Here is a 13,395-nt window from a genome sequence, read left to right as displayed (position 1 = left end):
TTTTTGGCTTAAGGCCAGCGGCACACGATTATTATAATAGTTTTTTTTTCGAAAAAGCCGAACTCATCTATCACTTTGCGATAAGCATTTTGGTTATGGATTGCTTTGATTCCGGTTGCTGGGCATGCAGCACATGCTATATCTGGAGCTAGCACTCTTTGGCCTATGGGAACAATGGTAAATTAGGCTGCTTGGAAGCTTATCGTAAAGGAATCTCGCTGTTTCTCTTCTATAGCGCATGTATTCGAATGCGGATCGAGCAGCAAAAATAGGAATAGTGAGATTGCAATCATCTTATATCATTTCTGTTTCTAAGGCAAATATCAGTTAATCACCCGCAAGTAGCATAGGAAAGAAGCACTGGAATCGGCACCCAACAGGCCTCCTTCAGTTACGACTACTTGGACATTCGAGTTTTTTAAAGTTTTTGAACATTGCTTTCCAGTACACGGTTGTAGTGTGGACGTGGTGAACACGGCAACATGGTTGATGTTCGTTTGGAAGGCATCCGTTATCCTGAGATTTCAATTCGCACAAGACAGTCGCTAAAATAGACATTCTTTTTCTTGAAAAACACTCTAAGTTTCAGTATAGGGTAGTAAAGTGTAAACTGTTGCGTTGTAGAGAATAAGGTATGAATGTAGAAAGATTCACGTTATAGTAAGATTCGTATTGTCTACTTGAAGAAGTAGAATGCGATGGCGAGGAAGGTAAGGGACATAATTTTCCACTGCGAGATGAATCGGCCGGCTGCATTGCATTCATCCTGGTCGCACTGGCTGCAGAACACTTCACGCACCGAGTCCACCTTAAATTTGCCATCGCATACGTTCTGGGCCTTGTAGATGCAACCCTTGAGGATGGTTGCTTTCTTCGATTCCGATTCCTCGATGCGCAGATGATAGCATTTGTAGTCAGTCGAGGGGGCAACGGCGGTGCTGGGTTTCAACACCAGCAGGGCGGCAGCGGATTTGCCTGCATTCACGAAACCGCACTCGGTATACTCCAGAGGCTTCTCGTTGTCCTTTGGTTTGTCACCGTCGGACGGAAGGATCACTTCCGTAGCATCCAAGCATTTTAAGGCTCGTGCCACTGTTTCGGGAGCGTTGGGAAAAATATGCGTCAACTTTAGGTCGATAACGTATTAGCAAAATATCTATTCGAATTACCTACCGTTGACACTAGCCAGCACGAAGCAGACACCGAGCAAAATCGTTTTCATCTTTGCCAGTTGCTTTCACTTTTCACTTTCAGCGAAACAAACGGATCGATAATGGAACGTCTGAGCCCGGCGCAAGTTAAAAAGTTTCTGAGCGTGACGACGATTTCTTCTCCGGCGTCCAACGACGAGAGAGAGAGAACATATTTATGTCGGGGAGTGTGCGCCAGCGCGAAGAGCACAAATAAACTGGCGGTTATACTGCACATGTGGCATTCATTTACTTTTATATTAAATCTTCTTTTATGATTTTGTTGGCATAGCGTAGCAAAATGGCAATGATAACGGTCAGTGTTTCATTTGAATTGGCTGCATGCGGCTTATCAGTTGGTTGGAGCCCAAGCATCAGTTGGATGATGCGATGAAACCCCTGGATGCGAAGATGAAGGCATTTTGCTGGCGCTTGGGTATGACTCATCGGAACAGGTGCACTAGAGCCTTCAACAAGAGGGAGAGAGATAGAGATAGAGAGAGAAAGAGAGAGAAAGATGAGAGAGAGAGAGAGAGAGAGAGAGAGAGAGAGAGAGAGAGAAGAGATAACTACATAAAACAAAGCATCCCAAGCAACCTATGCTACAGAGCGCGGCACACTGGATGCGTTCCGATGAAAACGATTTAAAAATGTCGCATTTGAATTTGTCATACAAGGAACAGGCCACAATGTAAAAGATCATCAGAAAAAAATGTTATGAAATGTGGAATAAAATGAAAGAATACTTCGAAGAAGCTACATCACTTATGTTAGTGACTTATGTTAGTGAAATTGTAGGGCACCTTCGGTTATTAACCAGCAACATAAAACTGGTATACCTCGTCGTCGGTGATGCTCCGCATGCAGTGTGACCAGTTTTTTAGCGTTCGTGGAAAACATTCACAGTGCGTTGACTTTAACAGCCTGGTATAACAGTTTGCTCTAGAGGTTGTATGCTGCAGCGAAAAATGTTGGTACACATAATAAATGAACCGTTGAACATGATTGTATTTATTTTTCCTACAAATGGATTTGTAGATTTAACCAGATTTAAATGACAATGTCGTAACGATTTTATGTTTGCAAGCAAAACATAAAAAAACACAGACTGATAAGTAGGTAATGTTTTAGTCAAAGGGAAAATATGGTTTAATTTTAATTCACTGAAACATGTAACGTTGTAAGCATGCTGACTTCATTGTTATGTGACTTAAATGCAGATACGGTTTTTTTGGGTTTCTCCTGCTAGAAAATTCTTTTCACAATGCCGACCAGCGCCAGCCCTGCGATGAGTAATACGCTGGCTTTGATACTACCGGCAGAATTGCATCCATCGCGATCATTACACCATCTGCACTCAACCTGTCTACCAACGCGTGGTTCTCCCTGGCACACATCCACACTATCATATGAACATCCCATCGTCCGGTACTGTCTGTCGGCCGATTCCTCAATCAAGAGATGGAAGCAGCGAAAATCTGTGGACTGAATCATCTGGATGGAGGGTTTGAAGGCGGCTACCCTCAGCATGCCATTGGCAGCAGTCGCGGCATCACATTCGATAAAGTTTTCTTCACACACATCGTCATCGTCCATGTGGTCACACGAGAAGCACGATAACGATAACACTGCAATAGACGTGAGGGATGGAGTAGTTATGGAGACTTCTATAACTTCTATACCTTCACTAACTTACCCGTTTGGACGGTGCATAGCGCTAGCAAAATTGAAAGCAGAATCTTTGAACGGTTCATCATGAACGCTTCGACCAGTGGTCAGCGGAATTCTGATTCAGCAACGTCCATGTCTTCCACGCCCGTGCACATTTCTTATCATTGTTATCTAGTAAGTCTCTCTTATCGCTTTGCGGGTATGCGACTTGTCCAGAGGCAAACAGTGTGCCGGTAGTCGTCGCATAAGTCTTGATCGATAAGTCAACAAACGTGGATTTGATAATCGATTATAGGATTACACCATAAAAGTAAATTGAAGGAAATGTTCGTTTCACCCTCTCTTTTTCCTTTCAATCTGAACATCGCTAAAGGACAACCGTTTTGGCGGGAAAACATATCTCGTGGATGCTCTCTTGGATGCTCAATGATACCATACTCTGTCACTAGACCGCTGCGTACTCTCACACCACTAGTAGTAGGCATGCCGGAACGCCGTAACCATGGTGTCGACGAAGCGCACCGAAGTTGGAGTGTTTTGAACCGATCCATCCCGATGGGTGGCCCGAAACAGGAAGCATGATCGCTGGCTGACCCATCTCTGGCGGAAGAGGCGCACAGTTGCGCCCGACTGTTGAATGCCATCGGAGCGTCCAGAGCAACCGGTGGCACTAGCACGTTAGCTTCAATTCGGTTAATAGTGATTGAAACGGCTTCTTTGGTGTGGGTCTGACCGTGACGATTGAAACAATTGAACGATAACCGGACCATAGGAACGAGTGAAGCCGTTGATCGTGATAATGCGGAGTTTAGATGGTGTGTCAAGTAGCATGAGTGGAGCATATTTCGGTCTAATCATTGTCGACATTTGGTAGCTTGCACAACGCACAACCTACAACTCTTCCGATAACACTATCGCCCAGTGGTAGAGACACCGTGAGTGTGCTTCTTTGTGGGAAAATAAATACAAAATCCGACTCTCTGCTAGTGTGTTACTGAATTATTCCGAGTGATTTTCTACGAAAAGGTGAATCCGGTAGCTAATTGAATGGAGCAGACCCATTAATCTGGTCACCGCAAGTACCAGCGACTGGTTCGGGTTTCGTCCGTGTGACGGTGCATGGCGACTGCAGAAATGATCCAGGACGCCATGGAGCTGTTGCGTGCTGATCTTGTGAATGGTAAATATTTGAATTCTCAATTGCGCGGCAAACACTATACATGCCCATTAAATATGGATGCCATCACTTACCAGCGTCATACTATCCTGAGATTGTTACGATTCAACGCTTCCTAATGGATTCCGGTCCGTTGTACCTTTGAGAGGGTGTTGTTTTGTCGGTTTCTAACATGCGGGGACCATAAGAGGTGGTCGAAGGAATTTTAATATGGTTATTTGCACCAAAGTGCATCCTCAACAGCTGTGATGAGTTCCGCAGAATGATTATAAAGGTGCATCGAATCGTGCTCAATCCGGAAAGGCCAAACCTCTTTGGTCTTCACCGTGTTCGCGTGCGTGTGTGTGTGTGCGTGGTTAAAGGTCGTAATAGCAGGCAGATCGCTAGTAGGTGACAAATGTTAAAGTTGAGTTCGTTCCCGTTTGTGCATATTCCATGAGACGCTGACGCCCCTCCGGGGAATATGCTTCCTATCAACGACGGAACCGGCCCCGGAAGCTAGAGTATCGAATTGCCGTTTCCGCCAGAATCTGCCCCTTAGAGTACGGGGTCTTCTGTTTGATTTTCGTGTTACTACAACGATGCTAACGGTGCTCTAAGCTATCGATTCAGATACGTAGGAGTATGGCTATTGCGAGCAAATCCGCAGATCGTAACACTAATGATGTTGTTGTTTTGCTACAGGCGAAAGCACCATAAAATACAGCATCAGCAGCAGCAGAGCCAGTAGCATCCGTATACTCAAGAAGCGAGAAGAAAGACTGTTCACGAAAGTAAGAATGTGAATCTATTTATTATTGAATAGACCGGATGGGTAATTAGAACGGTCTATAAAAACATAGCACCGGTGCCCAGCACGTGATGGCTAAATTGTATTTATAACGAATCCAGTATCGTGCAGTCGTGGTTGATAATGAAAATTCCCTGTAGTTGCTCGAAGCTATCTCTCGTCCGTCGCGTGTCCGTCTGCTGTCTCGTGTTACATTAACGGGGCGTGACGAGAAGCCCAGAAGACGTCTCCGATGACGTTTCGCTGAAAATACGGACACTGACGATCCGACCAGTTTTCTTTTGATAAAATCTCATAAAAGTCATCCCTAAATCCCCCTGGCCGATTACTTTATTTACGTCCGTGCGTTTGCCAACTTTTGTTGCGGCGGCCGCAAGATCTGTGAAACCCGAAACGTAAACACCAAGACGCTTCATGAAATTCAATTTCCCGGCCGATGGAAAGAGAAACTGTGGAGGAAATTTGTGCGAAAAACAAGCTACAGCAGAAACCACGCACGACAGCTGGTGGAGATGGCGAGAGAGGGTCGCACTGGTACTCCCAAAAGCTCAAACTCAAACCGAGCAAAAGGGATCGGAATGAAGATAATTTATGTTTCGTGTGTAAAATATGGTACCGGTCGTACATTACGAGGGTAAGCCACGGTTCTATCGGCATTAAGTTAGGCGTCGTAGCGTAAATGCCGCTAGCAAACAAAAACATCAACATAAATCGAGCAAATTCTGGCACCGGTCTTACTCGTAGTAGAACACACGATAGGAATGCTTTTCAGCGGACGAAGAACACGGAAAGAATGTTGACACTTCTACTTCTACAGTAGGACTATGTCGCCGCGTCATTTGGAAAGCGCTTTGCAACGATAACGTTCCCATGAAATTAGCGATGTTTTCATGCTCACCTGGTGTTTTCGCTTCAGGGATTCCGGAACATGAGTTACGTTCACAGAGATCCGGAGAATGGAAGATACGAAAAGTGTTCCTTCCTGGATCAGAGATTATTGATCCGTTATCGTTTGCGCGTTGCATAATTGGATTATGACGAGGATTTATGTCGCCAATCCGAAGCGCCAAATGCACTCCGATATTGCTGTTTCAACTGAGTAAAATCATTTAAACGCATCTGATCCGGTCGGCAATCTTATTAACAGCATTCGCCCCATCTACTTACACTTATGGAAACATTTGCCTGTGGGAAATGCATTAAATTATGTGCAGCTTTTAATCTGATTCCGATGCTGTTGACTCCGTTGCACTCGCATGCTGTCACTAGCAACGGCCTTGGTGGCGAGAAGGAATTAAAAATAAAGAGTGATTGCCCACTCTACCGTACCGGCAGAAACCGATTTAATATTCGTAATTTTTGCTATGGATAACGATGTTGCACGTATTGCTGATGGGAATTGTTTCGCACTGAGTCAATCCTGGGAAACAGTGCCGTGTGAGTCGATGCGTGTCTACAAATGCAATGGAATGCAATTCCAGTACGATTATTCGTTGCTAGGTAATATCGTTGCAAGGATGATTGGAGCCAGTTATAAGGTATGTGCCGGTGTTCCAAATCTACTGCAAAATGAAACATTCAAGACGGATGCTGGATGCTGGCGGATGCATGCGTGCCGCACGCTGTTTCTGCAACAAATAGCATCGCAACGGATCGTTCTGATTCGTAGCCAAGGACTTCGGAATGAGTACTGCTACTGGGTGAGAGGAAAGGCGGCAAACAAATAGGACCATCCAGCTGGGCTAGTGCGCAGATATGAAGAGGATTCATCGAACCCAGAAAAGTCCATAGAAATTGGCAAATGCAGGCGAACAGAAGAACATCAAATCACTTACTGACACCGATTCTGCTACAAGTTGTATGCGCATATACCGGCCAGTAAAAATAACATTATCCATCCGAGAAAATGCTGGTGGTATCACAGTGCGCTAGGATATCGAATTAAGATGGATTGATCCAATTTCGTTCGTTTCGCGTGATGTGTACGTGTTTACCGAGTGCCATTCCGTCTCATTCCGAAAGGGCACCACTTGCTCTTCCCTCTTCTTGCAGCCAATAACGAGAGCCAGTTCAGCCGGGTGGCAGCGATGGGTGGAGAGCAGGGAGGCGAAAATGGTCAGGATGGTCCGTTTCAGTACGATAGGCTCGAGTACGACAGTCCCGAGGAGCTGATGCGTCATCTCTACTACACCTGCATGCTATCGAACGCGTCCGATCCCGTCCCGGGCAGTGAAGGTGAGTAGTTCATTTTGAAACAATCGAGTGCATATGGGCACCCGTTTTGGGGTCAAATCGAGTTTGGGGTGACTACGAGCAAGCAGTTGAGCCCATACCAGGTATTGTACGGGATAAATTAGTTTTGAACTACATCCGTACACCTTATGAAGGTGAGAAGCGAGAGATCCGTGCCACTAATGCTTGATTCTATTGCCCGAGAGAACTTCACACTAGAAGTAGTCCATTGTTTCTGCACCGAGGTCTGAAGCTGATTGAGGTGAAAAACTTTATCTAGGAAGCAGCAAGAAATATTGCAGCTTACCACAGCTGCGGTGAGATGGACTTATCGGCTCTGCACAGTTGTGTGTTAATGTAGTCCGAAATCGGATGGTTTGTTGAAGGTTATCTGGTCTCTTATAGGGAGACCACTTCCTCTTTCATGCATTCCTCTTCGATAACTTCCAGCGGATAAGGAGACGTTTTAAAGCATATTATTTTTAAACTGTTTCAATCTGGCCGAGCGTTAACTTCTAGGCAATCAACTTTCAAAGCCAAATTGCCGTCTGCGCTCAACGTCGACCTTCTAGAAAGTCATCGGGCAAATCTGGTGCGTTTAAATTGAGTTACCGCTCAACTTTGCTCGAGGTAAAAGTCGCCAGCGTAGTTTGTCACCGGAGTCTCCTAACACAATGAGCCGGATCTTGGGTGGCACAGTATGAAGGACGAAAGGGTATCGCGTGCGTGTGTGTGTCCTGACTGTTTTATCTCAAATCGTAGGTGACGTGAAAACTTGTTCACTCCCGTCACGCCGGCTATCTGTGGATACGAAAACGGATAAAGTTGAGTGGCAAGTCGGTGTAGTGCACCGCTCCGTCGAGCTTATATCGAAAAGTAGTGAGCAAGTAATTTGCTGATAGATTTAATACAGATTTATCCCCTTAAAAGTGTGACAATGGCTTCCTGTCTGCCTCTTAACTTGGTTGATGTGCTGCAACAGGTGTGGTAGACGCCGGAAGAGATATCATAAATTAGCAAAATGGATAGTGCTGGATCATCGAAAGCAACAATCCATCACAGCATCCGTCAAATGTAGTTTGTTCTTCAAACGCGACTACTAGATTCTATACCGATATCAGTATCGTAATCTGACGGGCTATAATTCGATAGTAAATGCAATTATGTGCAGCTCAACACAGATGGCTTTGCGCGATGGAGGCGCCCAGTTTTTTCATCGGAAAATCCGGAATCCGATTACATGAAGTGATTATTGGCACGTGCCAGGCAGCGCAACTAATTAGGATCGGTTTCATTTTTTTCCCACTTCTCATCAACGCTTGTGATAATGAATATAGATTTAGTAATTCCCCTTTGAAGAGCTCCATTCAATCATTACAGTGCTGATGAATTCAACAGCAACTAATGCGGCTAATGTTTATTGGCTTCGGTAAGGCGTACCGGTGAGGCATTAGCATCCACATCACTAAGACTACATTGTGGTGTGTTCTTCTTGGAAAGGTAAAGACTGCGCTTCACTACATTTCAATCCTGTTGCTCGGCTGTCACATTAATATTAATCAGCCCAAAAACCGACGCTAGGATGTGAAATGGTCCACACGTAATCCGATTGCCAAGCAGCGAGATGTAGCTATTGAAGCGCTGAAAGTAGCGAGAAGCCATTTCCAGGGTATGCTATCTAGGGCATTTGACAAACTGTACTGTATACAGTCGACTGGTGGTCCAACTTTGGTATAAAATGTCTTACTTGGATGTTGGCAAGATGTAACATATGTTCTGCATTAGTGGTGACTCAAGACAGTCAATTGCTTTCACAACTAACGCTACATTTGGTTCGCTGCTATTCGGGAGGCATGTTTATTCCCGGTATTCGTTAGATTTCTTGTAGAGTAAATGCGGCATCAGCCCACTGTACAACGTTTCTCCTTCCATCGTTTTTCGTTTCGCCAACAGCGAGCAAAGCGTACTGTCCTCGGCGTTTCGATGGGTGGTCTTGCTGGGAACCCGCACCGGCCGGAACGGTAGCGGAGAACTTCTGTCCAAAGTTCATCCTGGGCTTTGATCCTCGGCGTCTTGCCTATCGGACGTAAGTATAGGAGCTGTCGGTGTGTCTATGCTGTGCGCTTCTAGCGCTTTTTTATATTTATGCCGCTCCGGTGGTGTGTTGATGAGGACAGCGTTCACTCGCCGGGGGAAATTAACATATGAATTTGTAGGTAATTTTGTCATGTCGTCCGTCGTCCGTCGACCGTACACCTCGTACGGTGTTACGGAGTGATGGATCTTTTCTTTTCGTAGATGCAACGAGGATGGTTCTTGGTTCATGCACCCACAATCTGGACGCGAATGGTCCAACTACACCAACTGTATCGACACGGAAGACATGCAGGTATGCTCCGGGGTGTTGCGTGCTCGAAAGTGGTTTGTGGTCTGTGAACGAAATGGTATTTCCCTACGTGGAATCGCTAATTGAATTACAATCTTGAACGTTACATCATCGACTGTCTGTTGAACAAGCGATCTATGCTCTCACACGTTATCACGCCGTACATTACTCGATACAGCCGTGTCGCTTCGATAAGCATCGAGAATTCGTGACATCATGACTAATGATGGATTCGTTGAAGGTATCGTGCGGTCTAGTGGTTTCGGTGAATTCGCGCTTGTTCGTTAGCCACAAGACCTCAAGATTGATCTCATTTTCGCGTCGACGTCAACCAGGACGGCACTTGTTGGTTCTGTGTTCGAATTGACTTGAGCGCGCGATGAGTGGTGATGGGCGTCAAGACGGTAAATGGAAGACACTATGTCAACAAGTTTCGCTGCAGTGGTAGTGCCGTGCGACACGACATGGCCACACTCCAGAAAGATGTACGTTGCCTGTCGTCGACATCGTTTGTTATTCAAAAAAATAAGCGAAACCCAGAGCAAGACAGAGTGGAAGAGGCGCTGCGGAACTACTAATCATACTCTATTAAAGGTCAAACACGGTCCGAAGCACAAGAAAATATCATCAACGTTGTTTGGTGGTCGTGTGGCGTCGGAGCCGATGTCAATTTCGGTGTCTGTTGTCGCCACACCACGAGAGCATGAGAAAGTCGCGCCACTGTACACTACCTACCGAATGATCCGCTGATGTGCCTCCATTTACTTTCCCGTTCACTGGTGAAGTTCGTCTACTCTACTGGGGGCTTTTGCGGTGTTGTTCATACTCTTCTTTGCATTTTAGATGGGATGTAATTTCCCGTTGTATGTAATGTGCTTCAGCTTTATAAAACATAATGTTGCTAATGCTTGCTAATGTTTCAGTTGCGACGGCTGGTGAATGATATCTACATCGGCGGTTACACGGTTTCCTTTTTAACGCTGATCATCTCGCTCTGCATTTTTCACAGCTTTCGGTAAGTATTATGCTGCTCTTGCTGAGATTGTTAGTTGTGGTACATTGGTAATGCGTTGGCCGGGGGTGTATAGTCTGTAGACAATGCGAATTCAGCTCATTAAAACATGCCTCTGTTGAAGCGTATTGATAAAGCTTCGTTTGCGTTCCGCACGTACCATGATTGCCGGTGTGATTGATTTGAGTGTTCAAATATGCTGCCACTGGCTAGACCAGTTCAGCTCGCACGATAACTCATATCGCTCTTGTAGTACGCTATCTGTCTCATGAAAGGCGCTCGGTTGAGGATGATTGATGACAAGAGATTTGTCATGTGTGGTGAGAGGCATCGAGGGAACAGTATGAGCAGACTATGTTTTGCAGAAAGTTCTTCTTCCCACGGAGACAGTTTATAGATGGAGAGGGAATGCGCGTCGAGGTGCATTCGAGTGCCTCTGCCTTTCCAAACACAAAAGAAGTTGACAGTAGAACCCATTCAGTCGGTCAGTCAGTCAGTCAGTCAGTTCACCAGTCATTGGTTGAATAATTGATCCCTTTTGATCCCTTTGAAATGTTATCCTTGAGAGCGGGAGTCGACGAGATGGCTTTTCGATGTGCTTGAACATCGGAATAGAATCGTTTTTCTTCTCGATTTCCTACAGTGCGCTGGCCGAGTTCAACAAGAGACGCTTAGTTTCGTACCGATCGATCGATTCACTTCATATTTGATAACGATGGAACCACGAGGAAGTATTCCACGGCGCTCAGGCTTTTTCCGGAAAACCTTTGCGGCTATCGATTGTCGAGTATCTTTTTCGCATTTTCGTGACTTTTTTCGCGCTCCGCCTTGACCATAAATCAGCCCATCCGTAACTTGAGCTAGTGAAAAGGCAATAAACACAATTCTCGTTAGTCCCAGAGGGGCCATTTGTGGTGTGGTGTAGCTGGTGGTGTAACATCCAACAGCTTTAGGTCCGCCACAGCGCTTCCTCTTAATCAATCCTAAGGAATCTTGATCGTGAAGATGGGTTTCAGACGAATTGCTAAGCGAAAGCATACCGCCCGATGGCAATGCCCATTCTGGCAAGGGAAGGTGATACGTAATCACGCAGAACCGAAGTTATTGTGTTACGGAAAGTTTCAAGGCCACTTGTGCAGATCTACATCGGGGAGGGTCTGTCGAAATGTAGCCGAAAACAGCGAAAAGAATCTGACGGGCAGGGTACCAGCAAGGATCGGAATGAAAATGCGGAGGATACAAACGACGTTGTTAAATTATTCAAAGATAGGTCCCCGGGAATGGAACGTATAGAGGGAGGAAATTGAAAAACTTTTCCAGGAACCCGGTGTCGCGACGGGTCTGATGGCGTGTTAACTCTTGTTCGCCTCTATTAAGGGCTAACGGAGCGGTATGTTTTGCCCCTTTTTTTGCAGGACATTAAAATGCACCCGAATACGGATACATATCAATTTGTTTACCTCACTGGCGCTGAGCTGTCTGTTTTGGATCGTCTGGTACAAGTTCGTCGTCGAGGATCCGGACGTACTGAAGGCCAATTCGGTAAGTACATTGCAGAGGGCAATCGGAACGGAATCTCACCTTAATATAGGAACAATAGGATGCTGCATGATTTCACTCGCCGGTTGTCGTGCGAACACACCGGCTACCAGATCTCGAATGGGAATCTCGCCTTTCGCTCCACTTTGCCTTGCATATCTTGAAATAAACCATCTTCGTTTTGTTCGGCTGGGACCACTTTACACTCCCGACGGTCCTGTCGGTCGATCGTTCTATCGTGTGCGCTTCAAAGAAAGGTTTGCGATAGTGGAGCATATAGATGACATGGTTTTCGCTCTTGAACCCCGGATGGATGCTTTTCGCAACGGAAAAAAGCACGGAGCGAAGAGTGGCACCCGGGGCCACCCTTCGGAGAGGATCTTGTAACAAAACGATGTTCCGGCCAGCGTGCCGGCAAAGCACGACCGGCACGAAGGCGATGGAACCATCATTACCATAACGCGAGCACCAGAAAGGGTAGATGCTGGCGCTTTTCTACCAGACAACAGGGCACTAAATACAAGCTTCGTAAAGAGAACGAAATCCTACGCCCTGTGCTTTGGCATCTTGAGATCATGTACGGTAACGGGCGGAGGTGGAATTGGCAGGAAGAAACGCTAGTTTCGGAGCGCCTTTTTGTGCGGAACTCGTTTTCTCGTTTCCGTTCCGTGATTATTTATTTATAAACTTGCACCATGCTTCATTTCGATTCCAATCTTCATTGTAAAGGTGGAAAAGCGGTAGACACTCGCGGCACTTTATATTAAAATGGGATGCTGTAGGAGCCAACCTGGCCAGGCCGGGACGGGATGAGGGTAAAACTAGTAATTTGCTGTATTAGTCTTTATGCCGAGACTATCGGCACGACGATGCATAGTGTTCGTGAACGGCTCCGCTTCCGGGAGTCCTTAGGTTGGTAACCGAGGGTTTGCAACCCGTAATGAACGTAACGAGAAACTGGAAAATTGTGGTACAATGCGGAATCGAGGCGCCAACATGGGCAACAGGTAATAACGGTGAATGAAATACAATTAAACAATGTATCGGTTTGTTTGATGCCTCATAAATAAATGTTTTGGAGTCTCGCTCCTACTGAAACGGCTCATTTCATGCGGAAATGTTTGTCAAACTCATCTAATTAAGTTACTTGCCTGGCGTCTGTTCCCGGTAGTCCAGCGAACGGTGAACGTAATTGATGGTTTGGATGGGGAATCATTAAATCAAAGCTACCACAGAAACGAAATTTTCACATGGCAGCATGGCACACGGGCGTGATGGTGACATTCTAGTAAGAGCAATGTCATGTGGTTTTGCTATTTATTATAATTTAAATCCAATGGAGCACTGGAAAATGTTATCAGCGTTACGGGCACCACTCTGAAATGGAGTAAAGGATGA

General features: G+C 45.7%; 3 protein-coding genes across 3 annotated transcripts in view; 1 reads left to right on the top strand and 2 right to left on the bottom strand.

The window, feature by feature from the left end:
• LOC125951498 (uncharacterized) lies at nt 1-1,382 on the bottom strand. The gene is made up of 2 exons (XM_049680371.1): nt 1,174-1,382; nt 1-1,092 (listed from the first exon to the last, which is right to left on the bottom strand). Exons 1-2 carry the CDS (start codon nt 1,220-1,222, stop codon nt 677-679), a joined length of 465 nt encoding a protein of 154 aa, XP_049536328.1. The 5' UTR covers nt 1,223-1,382; the 3' UTR covers nt 1-676.
• Nucleotides 1,383-2,178: 796 nt separating this feature from the next.
• On the bottom strand, nt 2,179-3,000 carry LOC125951500 (uncharacterized). The gene is made up of 2 exons (XM_049680373.1): nt 2,887-3,000; nt 2,179-2,818 (listed from the first exon to the last, which is right to left on the bottom strand). The coding sequence occupies exons 1-2, from the start codon at nt 2,945-2,947 to the stop codon at nt 2,436-2,438; spliced, it is 444 nt and encodes a 147-aa protein (XP_049536330.1). The 5' UTR covers nt 2,948-3,000; the 3' UTR covers nt 2,179-2,435.
• A 912-nt stretch (nt 3,001-3,912) lies between these two features.
• LOC125951474 (calcitonin gene-related peptide type 1 receptor) overlaps nt 3,913-13,395 on the top strand; it is a 13,410-nt gene continuing 3,927 nt past the window's right edge. Inside the window, exons 1-6 of the mRNA XM_049680341.1 lie at nt 3,913-4,041; nt 6,881-7,063; nt 9,014-9,146; nt 9,359-9,449; nt 10,370-10,461; nt 11,874-12,000. Of these exons, the coding sequence (XP_049536298.1) occupies nt 3,981-4,041; nt 6,881-7,063; nt 9,014-9,146; nt 9,359-9,449; nt 10,370-10,461; nt 11,874-12,000 (687 nt within the window). The 5' untranslated portion in view covers nt 3,913-3,980. The remainder of the gene's footprint in view (nt 4,042-6,880; nt 7,064-9,013; nt 9,147-9,358; nt 9,450-10,369; nt 10,462-11,873; nt 12,001-13,395) is intronic.

This window comes from Anopheles darlingi, chromosome 2, assembly GCF_943734745.1.
Source record: "Anopheles darlingi chromosome 2, idAnoDarlMG_H_01, whole genome shotgun sequence".
Classification (NCBI taxonomy): Eukaryota; Metazoa; Arthropoda; class Insecta; order Diptera; family Culicidae; genus Anopheles; species Anopheles darlingi.
The sequence above is the reverse complement of the archived record's forward strand: the minus strand, read 5'-3'. Positions and strand labels throughout refer to the sequence as shown.

What these genes read in the sequence shown, in the direction of transcription:
- LOC125951498 (XM_049680371.1), bottom strand. Translation starts at nt 1,222, where the DNA reads ATGAAAACGATTTTGCTCGGTGTCTGCTTCGTGCTGGCTAGTGTCAAC. An exon ending in CGTGCTGGCTAGTGTCAACG is followed by an intron (nt 1,093 to 1,173) that starts GTAGGTAATTCG and finishes CTCCCGAAACAG; the next exon opens with TGGCACGAGCCTTAAAATGC.
- LOC125951500 (XM_049680373.1), bottom strand. Translation starts at nt 2,947, where the DNA reads ATGATGAACCGTTCAAAGATTCTGCTTTCAATTTTGCTAGCGCTATGC. An exon ending in GCTATGCACCGTCCAAACGG is followed by an intron (nt 2,819 to 2,886) that starts GTAAGTTAGTGA and finishes CGTCTATTGCAG; the next exon opens with TGTTATCGTTATCGTGCTTC.